Source organism: Schistocerca cancellata, chromosome 5 (genome assembly GCF_023864275.1).
Source record: "Schistocerca cancellata isolate TAMUIC-IGC-003103 chromosome 5, iqSchCanc2.1, whole genome shotgun sequence".
NCBI lineage: Eukaryota > Metazoa > Arthropoda > Insecta > Orthoptera > Acrididae > Schistocerca > Schistocerca cancellata.
In genome coordinates this window covers 701,020,788-701,040,449 of record NC_064630.1, presented here as the reverse complement: position 1 = coordinate 701,040,449, position 19,662 = coordinate 701,020,788, and the positions used below count along the sequence as shown (strand labels likewise).

Genomic DNA, 19,662 nt, shown 5'->3' with positions numbered 1-19,662 from the left:
GGAATTATCTCTAAGGCCAAATGTACATGTGAGAGTATTTCACTCTCAAAGAACTTTTGTGAGTAATATGTATCATGTGAACAGCGACCAAAGTCAGCTCATCCGTAGGATCCGAGAATGAGTCAAGATATCAGGGCTGGGATACACGTGAGAGTTTCTTGCTCTCCGACAGTTTGGTACTCTTGAACAGTACTCAAAGAATTGTTTACACCAGGGGTAAATTTTAGCTGATAGTTACTGTCTTATAATTCCTTGAAAATACTTTCCGTGAGTGTCTGAGGGTCTTGTGAGTGCAGATATTGGAAGTGTTTACACATAGCAGGGTGGGAGTGACTGTGAGAGCTGATAGATCACTCTCCATGAGATTTCCCTGTCATAGTTCTGTACATGAAGGAAGAGTCTGTAATGGAAGTGTGTCGGGCTGCAGCTGCACTTTTGATGGCAAAGAAAAAGTGTAAACGACCATGTTCTTGATGGATAAGAGTGTGGCTTAGGTGGTGGGAAGGAACAAATACTCTGTAATAGGATCCAAAATTGCAATCTAGATACTGTTATTCATGAATCCATTAGTGTTAAAAACAGACTGCCTGTGACATTAATATTTGTAGCATCAGCTATGTTTATACTAAGAACAGATACCATCCGAAAGAACAGATACCATCGGTGACCATGCTATGTGGGTTTTGTGGGAGGCGTGCCAGAGATAAATCCCTGCAGTCGCGCTATCCTCTGTGTCCTCAGTGGCTCCGATGGCTAGAGTGTCTGTATTGTAAGCAGGAGATCCCGGGTTCGAGTCCTGGTCGGGGCACACATTTTCATCTGCCTCCGTTGACGTATGTCAATGCCTGTAAGCAGCTAAGGGTGTTCATTTCATTGTAATTTCAGCTATGTTTATTCACTTTAATATTTTGTAAAGTAACCATTATGTTGCAATGCCATTACACCAATTTCACCTTGATACTAGACATTCAAAAGCCAAATATGGCAAATATCTAATAAATGAAACATTTCTGGACACAAAATTATTTGAATGTCTTTCCTTGTATGGATTAGGGAACCACATGTATATTCCTGAAGGTCTGTTCTTCAACACTTGATATAATAATATAATCAATAAATACCATGTCTCATAAAATTGTACATACAGTTGTATTGCTTGAAGTTAAATGACAGTTTTGTGAGTTCCACGATGATTACCGGTGCTGTTCAACTTCATTTATTTCTCTATGTTAATTAATCCGTGCTGTAAAACCAATTGCCATGATTCTGTGAATTGTGGATATTCTGGTAAATTTCTTCTTTGGGGGCGTTAAAAAACTGTAGAAATTTCAGCCAACAAACTTTGCTTCTTGTCTCAGTTACTGTCGTCCAGTAACTGTACATTCTATAATGCTGGTCTTTCCTCTTATAAGCTAATTAAATACACAACTTCATCCTGAGTCCACTTCCTGGCGACTTTCTTCATTATATTTTTTGTGACACATCACTGACATTCACTCATAGCAGCCTCAACTGTACTGACAAAACCAGTATACATTGATACTGTGATCTGATGATATGGTGCAGTGCGTAGCACATATGAACATTCACATGTTCATATTAACGTGGAACTGAGTATCATCAGTGATTTTTGTTTTTTAATTTGCGTTTGTTGATCGTATGTAATACGTCTACGATGTTTTTATAAGTTTTAACCACCACCGAGGTGAGGATATATGTCAACTTTGTTAGAGATACACAGCTAGTGTGACAATTTGGCTGTGTCTGAGTGATGCCACAGAGCCTTATACACATTCAGCCAAGTGACACTGTAGGTAAAAACATGGCACTACACAGACGTTCTACTGTTTTCCTATTTATTCGTCATGTGTGACACTGCAGTAGAGCGACGCCCACTACAAAAGACGTATTGTTTACATTCAATTTCAGCGTATATGCTGTGACTGCCATATGACAGGGCCTGTCTCTCGATGTCAATTTGTATTTGGTGTCTCTTAAGTGTCGGTCTGCAGTAGGCCGCTGTTGGCCGAGTGACGTGCAGTCTAGAACTTTTGAAATAGGCTAACTGCTTGTGATGTTAATTTAAAAGGTAAAACGGGTGATTTCTGCACTCAGAAGCATGCTACAGCCACATATTATAGCTGAAGACAAGCAGTTTCAGGGGTACTTTTATTTAATGAATACACGAGTGTGGTAAAGTATATTACCAACGTGTAATACTTTGAAATGTGGCACAATTTAGGGATGCAATATGGCTGCTCAGTACTCTCAAAGGACTTTCAGCTCTTCCAATAATGTCGATATAGTTTTCCTTGTCTGAGAGCTTTTATGAGCAGCTCACAAAAGACTGAGGTTGCCACCTACATGAGAGAGCAGGACTATCAGAAACCTTGCCCCACTCTCTGACACTGCTGGTCAGCTGACTCATGGTGCAGTTTATGCAACACATATTACTCACAAAAGCTCTCTGAGAGTGAAATCTTTTGCATGGACACCTTGCTTCACATAGTCATGCTCTGTGGTTTAGACCTCTCCTGTACATGGCAACCTCCATCTCTCGAGAGCTGCTCACCAAAGTTGTCAGAGAAGAAAAACCGTACTGTCTTTGTTGGGAGAGCTAAGAGTATTCGTAGAGTGCTGAGTGGCCTTATTGCATCCCAGATTTTTACCATATTTCACAGTTTGTACACTACCACATGTTAATAATATATTTTGCCATACTCATGCATACATCGAATTGAATTACCTGCAAAACTGCTTGTTTTGAGCCATAATATATGGCTGTTGCAAATTTCTGAGTGATGAAATTGCTCATTTTACCTCCTAAATGAATAATCTGTACTTAAACAATACTACACAGAAAATAACATGTAAAAACATCATGACCTTATTATTAACAAATGAAAATTTAAAAAAATCACTGAAGAGACTCAATCCCATGTTAATATGGAAATATGAATTAAAGACTATCACGCTACACACTGCACCACATCAACACTAAAATAAGCCACTTTATGAATGTGTACTAGCATTATTGTGACAGTTGAGTGTACTGTCACGATGGATATGCACTATGAGTGAATGTCAGCAATGTGTTGGGAAAAAAAGCAATGAAGAAAGCTGTCAGGAATTGGACTCAGGGATGAAGCTGTGCATTTAATTAGTTTGTTCATTAGTTTGTACAAAGAAAGGCCAGCATCTTGCAATGTTCAGTTACTGGACTACAAGAACTGAGATCAGAAGCAAAGTTTATTGGCTGAAATGGCTACAATTTTTAATCTCTACAGAAGAAATTTACTGGAATACCCACAATTCAAGAAATAAGGCAAAGTAGTTTTACAGTTTTATAACAGAGATTAATTAACATAGAGAAAAAAGGGAAGTTATGTTTGAAAATAACTTGAAGCAATAATTTTTCATGACATGGTATTTATTGATTATATTATTATACTGGCTGTTGAAGAACAGACCTTAGGAATTCATGAGTGGTTCCTTAAGTCAGTTCAAATAAAAAAGGTTCAAATAAATGTATATCCAGGAATGTTTCATTTATCAAATGTTCACCCTATTTGATTTTTGAACATCTATAGATATCAAGATGAATTTGGCATAATGTTATTTCATCATAATTGTTTCTTTGCCAAATATTAAAGAGAATAAATGTAGCTGATGCTATAAATATTTGCGTCACAACAGTCTGTCTCTAACACTAATGGATTTATGCATTATAGTGTGTAAATTGACTATTTTGGTTACAATTACAAAAGGTATTTCTTCCATCTCCACTGCTGTAACTGTTGTTCTCATGAATTTCAAAATTTTTGTGGATTTTTTATCACAAGCTCTACAGTGAGATTCCTGCATGCTCAAAAAAATTGTCCCATTGCCTGAGCCACTCTCTTATCCAACATGAATATGGTTGTTTATGTTTTCTTGCTATTAAAAGTGCAGCTGCAGCCCGACACACTTCCATTGCAACCTCTCCCTTCACATATGGAACCAGGACAGAAAAACCTTGCGGAGAATGATCTCTCAGCTCTCACGGGCACACTCACGCTACTGTTTGTAGACACTTCTGACAACTGTTATCACAAGACTCTCATATATTTACAGAAAGTTCTCACAAATAAACTATCATAAACTGAGAACAAAAAACTCAGGTAAATCCAAGCCCTGAAGATATGTCATAAAAGCTGCACAAATATTCAGTGTCATCTTGATAACATTTCAAAGTGTCGCAAAGGCTACCAACTCAATTTAAACATTCAGAAATGTAAAATTGTGCACAATAAATAAATAAATAAATAAATTACACAGTCTTTCATGACTACATTATCAAGGAGTCATTGCTGGAATCATGCAACTACTACAAATACATGGGTGTAACAGTTTGTAGGAATGTAGGATTGGAACAATCACCTATGCTCAGTTCTAGGTAAAGCAGACCAATTTTTGAAAATATACACTACGTGATCAAAAGTATCCGGGCACTTGGCTGAAAATGACTTTTGGTGACAGCTTCCACTCTTGCAGACATATTTTCAATCAGATGCAGGGAAGGTTTCTTGGGGAATCGCAGCCCATTCTTCACGGAGTGCTGCACTGAGGAGAGGTATCGATGTCAGTTGGTGAGGCCTGGCACAAAGTCAGCATTCCAAACCATCCCAAAGGTGTTCTATAGGATTCAGGTCAGAACTCTGTGCAGGCCAGCCCATTACAGGGGTGTTATTGTTGTGTAACCACTCTGCCACAGCCCGTGCATTATGAACAGGTGATTGATCGTGTTGAAAGATGCAATCGCCATCCTCGAATTGTTCTTCAACAGCTGGAAGCAACAAGGTGATTAAAACATCAGTGTAGGTCTGTGCTGTGATAGTGCCATGCAAAACAACAAGGGGTGAAACCCCCTCCACGAAAAACACGACCACACCATAACACCACTGCCTCCAAATTTTATTGTTGGCACTACACACACTGGCATTTGCCATACCTACGCCCTGCCATCAGATGGCCACATTGTGTACCATGACTCATCACTCCACACAATGTTTTTCCATTGTTCAATCATCCAATGTTTACGATCCTTACACCAAGCGAGGTGTCGTTTGGCATTTACCGGCTTGATGTGTGGCTTCTAAGCAGCTGCTCAACCATGAAATCAAAGTTTTCCCACCTCCTGCCTAACTGTTACAGTACTTTCAGTGGATCCTGATGCAGTTTGGAATTCCTGTTTAATGGTCTGGATAGATATCTGCCTATTACACATTATGACCCTCTTCAATGCCAGCGGTCTCCGTCAGTCAATGGACGATGTCGGCCTGTATGCTTTTGTGCTGCACATATCCCTTCACATTTACACCTCTCTATCACATCAGAAACAGTGGACCTAGGGATGTTTAGGATTGTGGAAATCTCACGTACAGACATATGACCAAATGACACCCAATCACCTGACCACAATTGAAGTCTGTGAGTTCTGTGGAGCACCCCATTCTGCTCTCTCACAATGTCTAATAACTACTGAGGTTGCTGATTTGGAATACCTGGCAGGAGATGGCAACACAATGCACCTAATATGAAAAATGTATGTTTTGGGGGGGTGTCCGGATACTTTTGATCAAATAGTGTAGCAGAATTAGATAGAGAAAATTTACTCACAAAGCAGTGGCAGGAGAAAACAGACATAAAAGTTATGAAAATGTGCAAGCTTTTGGAGCCAGTGGCATCTTATTTTGGAGGAAGGGCTGAAGGGAAAGGAAGAACGATGACAGAAAATAACTGGAGAGGTTTAGGAAATAGGGAAAGTCGTTCAGAACCCTAGGTCAGGGGAGACTTACTGGACGGGATGAGAAGGAAAGACTGATTGTTGGGGACTGCATCGAATGATATTTGAAAATCTGAGAACTTAAAGGATGACAATGAGGTGGTAAGTAAGACACAGCTTATTGACAAAATGTCACACAAGAGTTAATAAGAGGGGAAAGCTAAGTGCATGATACATGGTAGACAGGTGGAGTGAGGAGGAGGGCAGGTGAGGAAAAATAGACAGATAAGAAAATAAGATATAGAAAAGTGAAAGGGAGCAAATGAAAGGAATAGCTTCTGGAAATAAATGCTAAGAACAAGGAAATTAACATAAGTTTAGGCCAGGTGGGTGGCAACAACCAAGGACATGTAACGCCAGTTCCCACCTGTGGAGTTCTGAGAAACCGATGTCAGCAGGGAGAATTCTGTTGGCATGTGTGGTGAAACAGGCACTGAGGTCACAAACACCTTGTTGTGAAGCATACTCTGCAACAAGATATTTTGTGTGTACACATTCTCTGTGCCGATTGGTCCTAACTTTGTAACTTGGTGGGTACCACCAAGTTATCGATTAGGTTGAATGGGCAAAGACCAAAAGTGTATACGGGCATCACACAGTATTCTGTTGCAGAGCATGTTCTACAGTAGTACAGCCATGACATCAGTGCCTATTTTGCCACACTTGTCATCTGAATTCTCCCCCCTGAATTAGTTTCTCGTAACTATCCAGATGGGAACTGGCACTACATGTCCTTGGTGCTCGCCACCCCACCTAGCATAAATTTACATTACTTTCTTCGGTCTCAGCAATTCTTTTTAGTAACTATTTCGTTTCTCAACCCCCTTTAGTTCTCGATATCTTTTATTTTCTGACCTTTCTATTCTTGTCCTCTTCACCTGTCTACCATGTATAGTGCACTTAACTTTCCGAATACACTTAACTTTCCCCTCTTATTAACTCTTGTGTGATGTTTTGTCAGTAATCATGTGTTTCTTATGATCCTAAATTCTATCCTTAAGCTCTTAGGTTTTCAAATCTCATCCCATGGAGTTCCTAAGTCTGTCTTTTCATCTCATCTCGTATCACAAGTCTCCCCTGACCCAGGGATCAGAATAACTGTTCCAATCTCTCCCCATTTCCTAAACCTCACCAGTTCTTTTTCTTTCACCCCTCTTCCTTTCCCTTCAACTTATGGACTATAAGAAAGGGCCACTGGCTCCAAAAGCATGCAAATTTCAGTACCTTTATTTGCATGTTCTCCTGTGCCCACTTGTTGAGTAATTTTTTATCTATACAATTACATTATATTTTCAAAAATTGATTATTTTTGTTTATTTTTAAGTTCTATTTGTATTATATATAATTTCAAAACTATTAATGTACAAATTACACACTGTGTTGTGATCTGCATGGAAATGTCACAAAAACGAGAGACCACTGCATAAATAGATGTAGCATTTCTTAGCATACATTTTTGTTTAAGTTACAGGAAGGATGACTAATACTTACCTTAATGGGCTGCATTCCTAGCTATAAGACTAAAGTGCACATCATTTAAGATGGCGGCCGAGTTTAGGTTCATTTTGTGCATCTGACGTCACAAAACATAGTCAGCCAATGAACAGAGAACGACGTTGCCAGAGCTCGACTGCAGTGCAGAGCACGGACGAGTGTCTTCAGTTTTAGAAACGTTCAGTCATAAATAACGTAACTGAACAAAAGCAATGTCTTGATAGCAGACTTTCTTTTATAGAAAGTTTGGAAAAAGCATTCTTTATACCAATTGCTTCATATTCTATTAATTAATTAAACCAAATAAGCAATAAGCCTTCTAATTCAGGCGATAGCAAGGAAAGGTGTTTGTATCATTCCCACTAACTGCTTTTTCGGAATAAAGAACAGCGGTAATTGTTTATTTCCTATTGTACTTCGACGAAACATGAGTGATTCGTAGTCATACCAACAGTGTTTGTCGGTATTTTGCGTGATATTTTAAAGTCTTCTGGGAGATCTATTGAATGACGAGCTGTGTTAGCCTAATGGTTGAAGCGTATGGTTGCTAAGTGAAAGATTCTGAGTTCAAACCTTGTTCGGTGCTTAATATTTTCTTTATTTAAAAACAATATCGAAGTGTCTTACTTCATGAATTTTATTCGTTTGAATGTAATTTTTTGAAATTTCTAGTGGCAACTAAAATAGACCATACAGAAAGTATACACTATGGACTTTTACCTCTGCAAACTCTTCAAAATTTCATGCAATGGTTTACTACATCTAATGCTGCCCAATAACTGCGTTGAACATCGAAACAAAATTAAGTCATTTATGGGGGGAAGGTATCAGTCAAGAAGATGTGTAAAAATAAAATTTTTGGGCCAAATAGTTTTCGTGAAATCGAATGATGAAGTGTGTCAAAGCAGTCGAAACACCATGTGTCTGCACAGGCGAGCAGTGCAGTGATGACAAAATCACGCACAGCACGGAATGCGGGGAGCATGTCTTTGTAGCAGCGAAAGGGTTAATGCGGCCGTGGTGGCTTTACTTCATAAACTGCGCGCTCCCCCCTAAACGTAAGTTTGCGAACTATACTATGGCGCTGCTTCTCTTGGTGCGTGCAACTGGCAACGCAGCAATCTCCCGCATCTGGGCGGGCATGCGCGAACCGCCAAGATAAAAGATTGAACTATAGTACTCATAGCTTTTTAAAAGCATTTGTTGCTGGTTGCAGTCTCTGCCTCAAGAGACTTTAATGTTCTGAGCTTTAAGAACTACGCTACTCTTTGTAAAAAGTAAAACACTCAATAGCAGTGGTCTACAACATGCTGCAATAAGACAACATATATAACAGTGGAACCATAATGAGTGATTCAGATGGCAGAGATGTAGCATGCACATAGGCCCAACAGCACCCTCTTTTATGTGGCCAGAAAGGTCACTGTTATGAAATGCTCAGTCAGTGCAGAGCTGTCATATGAAGTGGAAATGTGCAGCCAAGTGGCACTATGCCTTGCTGACATGACAGGGCGGAACACAGGCATGTGATTGTGTTCGAATGGGGCAGAATGATTGGTCTCTTGTGGTGGGTCTGTCATTCCATAATATTGCAGCTTATACAGGGCACGCTGCTTGAACAGTGAGGCATATGTGGAACCCATGGAGAGAAGAGGGCCATACACAGCAGTGACTGGATGACACAATGTGCCCAGAACACTGAGATGACCACCATCTTGTCTGCTTGGCCATAACAGACAAACAGCTTTGTTCACAGTGTTGGTATGACACTGGAGCATTGCAACGAGTGTGGACATGACTGTGTTGATAGATTGATGCCATCTTCTGTGGGCTAAACTGGTGGCATGCATGATGCGTCGGCTTCCATTGACCAGAAACTACAAAAACCACAGACTGCAATGAGCATCTGAATGCTGACACTGGGGTAGTGAGTGGCAAAATGTAGTGTTTTTGGATAAGTCCCACTTCAACTTGCCCTACAGTGATAGTTGCATGTGCATTGGACGCCGTCATGGTGAACACAATCGGGCAGACTATATTGTTGAGTGGCATAGCGAACAAATATCAAGTGTGATGGTTTGGGGCACCATTGCCTGTAACATGCAATCTGGCCTCCTATGTCTTGAGGCAATCTGAACATCAGGGAGGTTTTACAGCCTGAGGCACTGCTCCTCCTGCAGGCTGTTCCATGTGCCATATTTCAGCACGACAATACCCTGCTGCATGTGGTGAGGAATGTGCTAGCCTTCTTTGAAGAATGATGGGTACCACTGTTTCCCTGGCCTGCCTGTTTGCCTGACATGTTGCCCATCAAACATGTTTAGGACATGGTTGGCCGGCAACTTATTCATTCAGCTGCAATCGCTGCACCACAGTTGATACTTCGTGGATGCATCTACAAACCGGGCGGCAGAGTATTTTCCAGCAGCATATTCCGGGGCTCTTTGATTCCATGCCACAAGATCTAACAATTATGATTGCAACATTTGTTGATATTGAACTTCCACTGTCACAGTGCGTATACAGGTTTGTAATGCTAATCATTTATGTAGTGTCATGTTCCTAACTGATGGAATAAATTTCTTAGTCATCACAAATCTTGGTCTTGGTGTTTCACTTTTTCCAAACAGTAGAGTACATATTTTTTCTTCAGAGAGGAAACAGTTATTGAGAAAGGTTGGGAAGGGGAATGGAGGCAGTTTACTCAGGCCATGACACAGGGCTCCAAGATTAACAGTTAGCTGGATAGCTAACTCATTTGTATATGAGTATTTTACTGTGCAAACTGGCTTTGAAAAAGTCTCTCTTTGAAAACCCCATTTACAGACTGACAGCACTCACTCTAAATCTTTTAAATGCCGTGTGTGTGGTGTTTTTTTAGCTTTCTGCTGAATTTGTGAATTTTAGTTTATTTGTCTCGTAATGTACATAATCTAAATCACTTGATTCAGGTACAGGAGACATGTCAGAATAATGGCAATATTTCACCATAAACAAAGAACAGCTGATGTTAACAAACAGCACAATAATAATTATAAAATTTTGTTATATTTACATCCAATGAAATCTAACACTTAATTACTCCTTACCCAAATTATCATTTCATCCTCTGCGAATTCTTCTATTGAATAGTAGTATTTCTCCCACAGAATCTGCTTTAACCTCATTTTTAAAATTTCTGGGTTCATATTAAATGTGTTTTGACCCATTAATTTGTTGTATATTGTCATCCCTATGTACTGTGGAGTCCATGCACATAATTCCAACTGGTGTGTGGCTAGCATAAAATTAATTTTATTTCTCTTATTATATATGTGGTTAAAATGATTCTCCTCAAATAATATTTGTCTGCTGTGTAGGAAGATTATACTTTCATAAATGTATATTGAGGGAACAGGTTGGATTTGTAGTTTCTGAAATAATGGGTGACAAGACTCTGTTCGCTGTGCAGTACACATGTATCTGACAAATTTCTTTTGCAGTTTCAGTATTTGAGATACATTACTTTCACTTGAACTTCCCCAAAAAAATTATCCCATATCAAATAACAAATTCAAAATAACTATGATAAGCAATTTTTTGTGTACTCAAATTGGTGAAATTCATTGCATTGCATTGCAAATGCAAAACTGCATAGTTTATTTGATAGGAAGTCAATATGTGTGTTTGTACACATTTAGTCCCAGGAATTTGACCATGTCAACTTCTTTTATAAGTTGATTGTTATGTTGTATTTTAAGTTTCATACATTTTGAATGTTTAGTTTTGAAATGTACCATATGGGTTTTTGCAACGTTCAGTTTCAACCGATTTAACTGGAACTAGTTTTATAAGGTATCCAGTCCACTTACGATGGAGCTTGGATTTTTTTCTGTAGCATCATCTTCAATCAAAACAGAAGTATCATCAGCAAACAGAACTGATGGGGTAAGTCATTTACATAGAATAGGAACAGGATTGGCCCCAAAATGGAGCCTTGAGGTACACCTTGTGATACTGTGCTCCATTTAGAATAATAAATCACTGCATCTGAGGTGATAGTTACCCTTGGTTATCTGTTGTGTAAGTACAATGTGAATCAATTTACAGTATTGTCCTTAATCCCACATTTGTTTAATTTGTAGATAAGCAAGTCAAGGCTCGCGGAGTCAAATGCTTTTGTGAGATCACAGAAGATACCTATAACTTTACTCCTCTGATCAAATGATTTGCATATCTTTTCAGTAAAGTTATTCACTAGATCCAGAGTGTTTTTTCATGGTTGAAATCCAAACTGGTTACTTATAAATGTATCATTTTTTACCATAAATGACAGGACTGGAAGAATAGAAATAGGGCGATAGTTTCCCAAGTCTTCCCTCGATCCTTTCTTGAATGGACGTCTGACTTTAGCACACTTCAAAACATCAGGAAAGCAACTCTGTTCAAAAGATTGGTTGAATATTTTATTTAGGGGAGGTACCGTTATGTCGCACACTGTTTTAATCACTTTAGTAGGTATCCCATTGTACCTAGCAGAGTTTTTATTTTTTATTTTTTGATGATAATATAACATTTTCCACATCCATTATTGTGAATTATTTAAAATCTGTAAGATACTCAGCTTCTTGATAGAGTCCCAAGAGATTTACTTTAGTGCGATGCTCTGCTACATTAACATCTGACTTTGTTACATTTATGAAGAATTCATTTAAAAACTCTGACATTTGAGCTGGGTTTACAATAAAGCTATCATCTACTTTAAACCTAGATATTTCATTATTACCAACTCTAACACCTAACTCTGATTTGAGAACAGATCATACTGCTTTGTATGTCTCATGAATAAATGGCATACATGGGTTCAGAATGTGAATATCTTCTTTATAAACCAACCAAATATTCTATTAATCTGTTGCAAGTGGAAGACAGCCAGTGTTACCATTGTCAGAAATAAAATATTTGCCATACACTATATACACATTATTTAACAGCAAGCTTTCATTTCAATCAGCTGTTGTAGAAGAGCAGTGGCAGCTGCTGTGCAAGAGCACAAGAGCGTAAGAGCGTGTGAACAATCTAACTTCTGATACATTGCAGATTTTTTGGTTATTTTCCTTTGACTGCTGTTACATGTAGTGTAAATGTGGTAATCTCAAATACACAGCACTAAATCAATGTGCGATGCTACATTGCTACTTCTCTAGACTTCATGGAACTTGGCAGCAGGGTTGTGAGCACACTTTCAGTTGTGCACATTTTAAGGAGCTTTTGCACATGTGCAACTGGTGTGATGCAATTGCCTTATGGGACAAATACGTACGGATTTGATAAACAACGTGCAACGTTCATGGCATGCACAGCTAGCCCTTACTACTCAACTTCAAGTTTACCTCCATGCCACCAGGTGTTAGCACTTTGCAGCAGACTTTTATCCCCATTCGCATGGTATAAATACCACTAGACGACAGCACATTACTCAGATACACCAATTCACTCACTATATAGTAAAATTAGATCAGATATCCATCTACATTACAGTTATACTGACAGAAAAACCTATTTTGTGGCTTTCTGAATGAGTTGTAGTATATTAAGTATTGAATTTTACCATACAGTAATCCATTCGAGGCATTGATTCTGGGATTGTAGCATTTATTCCTGATTCTGAAATCTGTTGGTCTTATGGCGAGTCAGGTTTATCTGTGATCTAGCTCCACACTGAAGATCCAAAAAACTGGTACACCTGCCTACTATTGTGTAGGGCCATTGGGAGGATGCACAAGTGCCGCAACATGATGTGGCATGGACTCGACTATGTCTGAAGTAGTGTAGGAGGGAATTGACACCATGAATCCTGCAGGGATGTCCATAAATCCGTAGGAGTATAAGTGGGTGGAGATCTCTTCCGAACAGCACATTGCAAGGCATACCAGATATGCTCAAAATGTTCATGTCCGGGGAGTTTGGTGGCCAGGGGAAGCGTTTAAACCCAGCTGGATGTGTGGTGTGTAACATTGTCCTGCTGGAATTGCCCAAACCTGTCGGAATGCACAATGAACATGAATGGATGCAGGTGATCAGCTACAAGGCTTATGTACGTTTGACCTGTCAGAGTTGTATCTGCAAGTGCCCGCACCATTACAGAGCCTCCACCAGCTTGAACAGTCTGCTGCTGACATGCAGGGTCCATTGGATTCATGAGGTTGTCTCCCTACCCGTACATGTCTATCCACTCGATACAATTTGAAATGAGACTTGTCCGACCAGGCAACATGTTTCCAGTCATCAACAGTCCAATGTCGGTGTTGACGGGCCCAGGCATTGCATGAAGCTTTGTGTCATGCAGTCATCAATGGTACACAAGTGGGCCTTTGGCTCTGAAAGCCCATATTGATTATGTTTTGTTGAATGCTTCACATGCTGACACTTGTTGATGGCCCAGCATTGAAATCTGCAGCAATTTATGGAAGAGTTGCATTTCTGTCACATTGAACGATTCTCTTCAGTTGTCATTTGTCCTTTTCTTGCAGTTTTTTTAAATTTATTTATTTATTATTTCTTTTTGCCACAGTGATGTCAGAGATTTGATGTTTTGCCAGATTCCTGATAATTCACAGCACACTTATGAAAAGGTCATACGGGAAAATCTACACTCAGTTTCTTTGGTACTTCAGTGTATGTAAATATTCACAACAAGCTATCTTACTGTTTTGTCTGATATTCACTTAAAATATGGAACCAATGATGGTGTACTTTGGGTCCTTATGGTTCACAGTGCCTCATTTGTATTGTACTCAAGTGACCATGCTGGTAGACATTATTACCCGAATTTAATCATTTCCACAACTAACAGTTTGGAGTTGGTTGTTTACTGTGCTGGAATCTGCTTTCGTTTGCTGTGTCAGCATGAAATCTGTTGGATCTGTTTGTGCTAACAGAAAGAAGAATTACCCGAATAAGTTAGTCGCAAAGGAACTAAAGCCTCCCAGACCAGATCCATTGACTCAGAAAGCAATGAAATCAAATAACCGTGCTTACAAGTGAACATTTAGGAAAAAGTATATAACAAGCATAAGTTGTTGTGTAGGTGCAATATAAGAATGTTCCGGAAGTTAATTCGTGGATTAATACATATGTTAAAGATCTTATACATTTGTCCAAAAAGATAAAAATGCACAAAAACTCCCCTTACATAAAAATATGAAATGGGGAGTAGCAAAAGCTTAAATATTATTTCATTCTTGCCCTAAATTGTACTTAATTATGTACAAAACAACAAAATTCCACAAAACAGTTCTTTCTTTGTCAGAAAAGTTTTGCATATTATTATTATTATTATTATTGGCAGTGTCAATAGTTGTATAAACTTATCAATAAGCATAACTGTTACACAGCAGATGCTATTAATTTCACACTCACAAATTTATCTGGATCTAAAAATTTGTAAAAACCCAGAATGTATTATCTTAAGCTGCCACTGGCTTTCAGGTATAGTGGAAGATTGTTACATCCCTATGTACAACACCTATAAAACTCATAGGCAACAAGATATAAAAATAAAATTATTTTGCAAATGGAACACTGCACTATGGTGTGATGTGTCCAATACGGGCAGGCTGTATGCAATCTGCAATACACATTTCATGAAAGTGCCAACGAGTTCTTGTGCATCATTGTGCCACTAGTCTACAAGGGCAATGTCAGACAGTAGGTTGTGAAAGGTTTTGGCATATCTGCAGCATGTCCATTAGGTTTGGTAAATGTCTGTGGTATTGACTTAAACACTGTGGTGGGTACCCATGCAATCACGGATTTCAAACAGATTGTCATCGACTATCTCTAAAGAACTGTATTTCTGTAAAAGGAATTTGAAGACACATGATTGTGATGAGAATTTTTGTTTTAAGTGTTACATTTAAAGGCAAGTAGTTGCTTTCCATGGAAGAGTGTAGGCATCCATAGTTGTCGTCATCTTCAATAAAACTTTTCTGGGTATATGAATGTGTCATCATGTTGTGTATAGCAACAGTTCAGCCACTTGTAACAGTGGCCAGAGTGCTGGTCTACATATCAACATGAGCACCCAGCCACATATCAGGAATAAATTGTTTTATTTAAGACTTGCATTTTAGTTTATTCTGTACGTGTTTTACTCAGTGAAGAATGACTGTACTATTCCATTTGTTCTATGAGTGGCCTTGATGTTTTGCAAATGGGATGATTCAGTGCACTGGTTGAAAAATGAAACATCAATACAATTTATGAAAAACTGACAGATTTATTTACAATATTTTAGAAATAACTATTTCATCAATTGAAGATCATGAGTGAAATTATGAAGAGAGAGAAAATAGCTAAAAATTATAGAATGAAGAATGTTGAGTGATTGTGTGGAAAAAATGAGTTGAGTTATAATATAAAGAATAAGGTAGTTACTCTACTCTCTTATTCAGGATCTGAGAACAAGGTCTCTCTGAAGTTATTATATATATTGTTGTCAATATATGAGCCTTTCAGCAAAACTTCCTGAAAAAAAAAACACTACATGTTTATTATATTTAAAAATTTTCAGGGCTACGATAAACTGCCATTGTGCATGGCCAAAACATCGTTGTCTTTGACTGGAGATCCAACTGTCAAAGGTGCACCTACTGGCTTTGTTCTTCCTGTAACAGATGTATTTGCATCAGCTGGAGCAGGATTTGTTGTCCCTGTTGTTGGAGAGGTAAGAACTACTTAGAAATTACTTACCATGTCTAGAATTGTGCTTTTAAAATTCACATATTCTTTTAACTGCTGGAATATCTTTTAACCGCTATTGTGTGGTGACTGTTGTTTCAATCAACTATTGTAGAAGAGTAAGCTTTCAGATACCTCATTGTGAAGCCAGATAGAAAACAAAAGCAAATATTAAAATTATTTGTTAACTGTGACTTGTGGATTAGAAACCTCATTGTGAATGTATTCAGACTGGAATCACATGGCTGTTGCTGCCATAGCTATAGTGAGCATGTAAGTGACAGTGAACTGACAGCATTGCTGTCTTCCATCCTTAACAGGGTTTGCTGTTAATAACTTTGTTATTTTGATACAGGTATTGCTTTTACCTAGCTATCACCCTTTCTTTGATCTAAATACAAGGACAGTTCCAAAAATAATGTCTACAAAGTGCTGGGATGGGAGGTAAATTATTCATGTAACAGAGGTCCCATTTGGCACTACCTCTAGCTATTAAGCTAGTGCAGCCACTTTTTTTATGATTGTATAATTTCAAAGGCATTGAGCCTATGAAAATTCACCAAAAACTCAAAGAAATGTATTAAAATTTATGCACTATTGTCAACAACCCTGACTAGTGGTATAGGAAGTTTACAGCTGGTCATACTGAAATTAACAACAAAGAAAGACATGGGAGTGAGTCATAGGACTTTGACCAAAAAGTTAGCATATCAGAGGGTGTGCGCAAGATGGGTCTCTCAAATGCTCATAACCAACAGCAATGTATTGACTCTTCTCACAAAAATGCCTTTGACACTACACAGATGTAAAGGAACACATTTTAGATTCAGTTGTTATTGGTGGTGAAAGTTGGGTGTTCCCATTCACACTTGAAATGAAACTCCAATCACATGAGTGGTGGCGTTCCTCTTTGTCCAAGTTATGAAACTTTAAACAAACATGTTCTCCTGGCTATGTATACACATTATTGTGAGATGAAAAGGGTCTATTGTTGATAGACTTCTTAGCTCCTGGGACCACAACCAATGCCAAAAGGTATTGCAAGGCACTTAAACAGACACAGGCATTTCAGAATTGGAAAAGAGGAATGTTGGGCAAGGACATGGGCCTTTTTTGTGACAATACTTACTACCGCATCACCTGTCAAACCATCTCTATTCAACCTATAGTCCTCCTCTGTACCCAATAATGGCACTTGTTTCGTAGGTTGAAAGGACATTTGACGCACAGTATCACGAGAGATAGCTTGCTTCCAACATTGTTTCATCAGATTATAAAATCTCAGATGGAATCATTCTGTTGCAGCTAATGAAATCTGTGTTACTGCTTCTTTGCAGATATCAAAAATGCCAGGATTGGGAACGAGACCAAACATATATGATATGGACCTAAACACTGAGACAGGAGAAATTCAAGGACTGTTTTAAATGGAGGTGTCAAACTGAAACATTAAAACATTGTATTGCATTTATTTTTAGTGACATCTAAAACTAATGTTACATAATTATTATAAATTTTTAAGACAATAATGCTGTAAAAGTGAACTATTAAACTTTTATAAGTGGTGAATGAAATGTGCCATATGAATTTTGTGATGTCAGTGCAGCTGTTGTTCTTAACCAGTGCATTTATTATCTCTTGAGAGTCATTTTTATAAAATATAGGAATGTTATACAATTGCTCATTAATGATAAAAATCACTGAAACATATTTTAAAGTTTTTCTTCGTTTAAACCAATAACATTAAATATCTTTCAGTTCTTATGGCAGCCACCTAAGTACCCTGTGAATGATAATTTAACTGTTTTGATGTATCTGTAACAAAGTGTAAGCATCTACCTGCGTGTACTAGTGCATAGTAAGTGTGGGAGACTTCAAATAAATGAAACAGGACTGAGGTTATTAATTTTACTTTCCATGCTCACATTTCTGTAACTGTTACATCTGAGTGCTCAATGTTGTTATGATTTTGTAATACAAGCTATAATTAAGTTACAAAAATATTTGCTTTAATGTTGTTAGAATTTATGGTGCACGACAAAACAGAAAATAAATATTGTTTTTTAATATTCCTGGCAAACTGAAGGAAGAGTACTGAAACTTAACTATAGACTGATTTTATGTTACCTATTTTTAGCCAGAGTTGTCTGTATTATGAAATAGTACAATGTGGGATTAAAGAAGTTTGGATATCAAAGAAAAAGTATTATCTGCATATAACATACTGTAAAAACAAAATTTGCTAACCATTACAGCTACTGCTATGAAGTGATTTCTTTTTCTTTGTGATTGGAAGATGTGTGTGTGTGTGTGTGTGTGTGTGTGTGTGTGTGTGTGTGTGTGTGTGTGTGTGTGTGCACACGCAGAGTGGTTCCAGTTTTCAGTGTGTTGGTTCAAACCTAAGTTGGTGTACAGTGGAAACACAAAGTGAAACATGGGGACGAAAATAGTTTCCATAAGGAGAGGCAGAAAAATTACACACACACACACACACACACACACACACACACACACACACACAAAATGGAATTCAGATCAGGAAACTGAGCTGGCCACTTCACACAGTGAATTTTTTGCTGTTAAAAGTAGTTATGACACAAGACGTGTATGGGTGAGCATTTTATCATGTAAGAAGAAATTGTGCATTACCTTTTGGTCTGTGGTGAAGGCTTTAGGAGCATTTATCATTGTAGAGTTGCACAGTCACAGTTCCACATGAAAAGGCATGGAGTTCTGTCATACACCCTAAGATATAATGCATCACACACAGAGATTAATTTGGCTGAAGTCATGCACCTTTCATGAATGTTGGCTACATGACGAAGGGTAATGAGACTCATTTGTAAAAAGGACAGTCTACTGTACACAGCCCCAATTATGATGGACAGTACATTTATAGCTGATTGCTTTGCATACTGTAGATAAGGCTTCCATGTTCACAGTATTTGATAACAGCAGCTTTCCAGTAGCTGCAGCAAGGGCAGACCATAGTTTAGACAGCATCATGTATATACACAAGTTGTCCCATGATGTTGTTGTTGTTGTGGTCTTCAGTCCTGAGACTGGTTTGATGCAGCTCTCCATGCTACTCTATCCTGTGCAAGCTTCTTCATCTCCCAGTATCTACTGCAACCTACATCCTTCTGAATCTGCTTAGTGTATTCATCTCTTGGTCTCCCTCTACGATTTTTACCCTCCACACTGCCCTCCAATGCTAAATTTGTGATCCCTTGATGCCTCAAAACATGTCCTACCAACCGATCCCTTCTTCTAGTCAAGTTGTGCCACAAACTTCTCTTCTCCCCAATCCTATTCAATACCACCTCATTAGTTACATGATCTACCCACCTTATCTTCAGCATTCTTCTGTAGCACCACATTTCGAAAGCTGCTATTCTCTTCTTGTCCGAACTAGTTATCGTCCATGTTTCACTTCCATACATGGCTACACTCCATACAAATACTTTCAGAAACGACTTCCTGACACTTAAATCTATACTCGATGTTAACAAATTCCTCTTCTTGAGAAACGCTTTCCTTGCCATTGCCAGTCTACATTTTATATCCTCTCTACTTCGACCATCATCGGTTATTTTACTCCCTAAATAGCAAAACTCCTTTAC

At 38.4% G+C, this 19,662-nt stretch overlaps 1 protein-coding gene across 3 annotated transcripts in view; it reads left to right on the top strand.

Annotated features, from left to right (window-relative positions):
• The window catches only part of LOC126187331 (C-1-tetrahydrofolate synthase, cytoplasmic), a 167,606-nt gene extending 149,299 nt beyond the window's left edge, over positions 1-18,307 (top strand). For all 3 annotated transcript variants that reach the window (XM_049928352.1, XM_049928354.1, XM_049928353.1), the window contains exons 19-20: positions 15,873-16,025; positions 17,377-18,307. In XM_049928352.1, coding sequence (XP_049784309.1) covers positions 15,873-16,025; positions 17,377-17,466 — 243 coding nt within the window. In that variant the 3' untranslated portion in view covers positions 17,467-18,307. The remainder of the gene's footprint in view (positions 1-15,872; positions 16,026-17,376) is intronic.
• Positions 18,308-19,662: the final 1,355 nt, after the last annotated feature.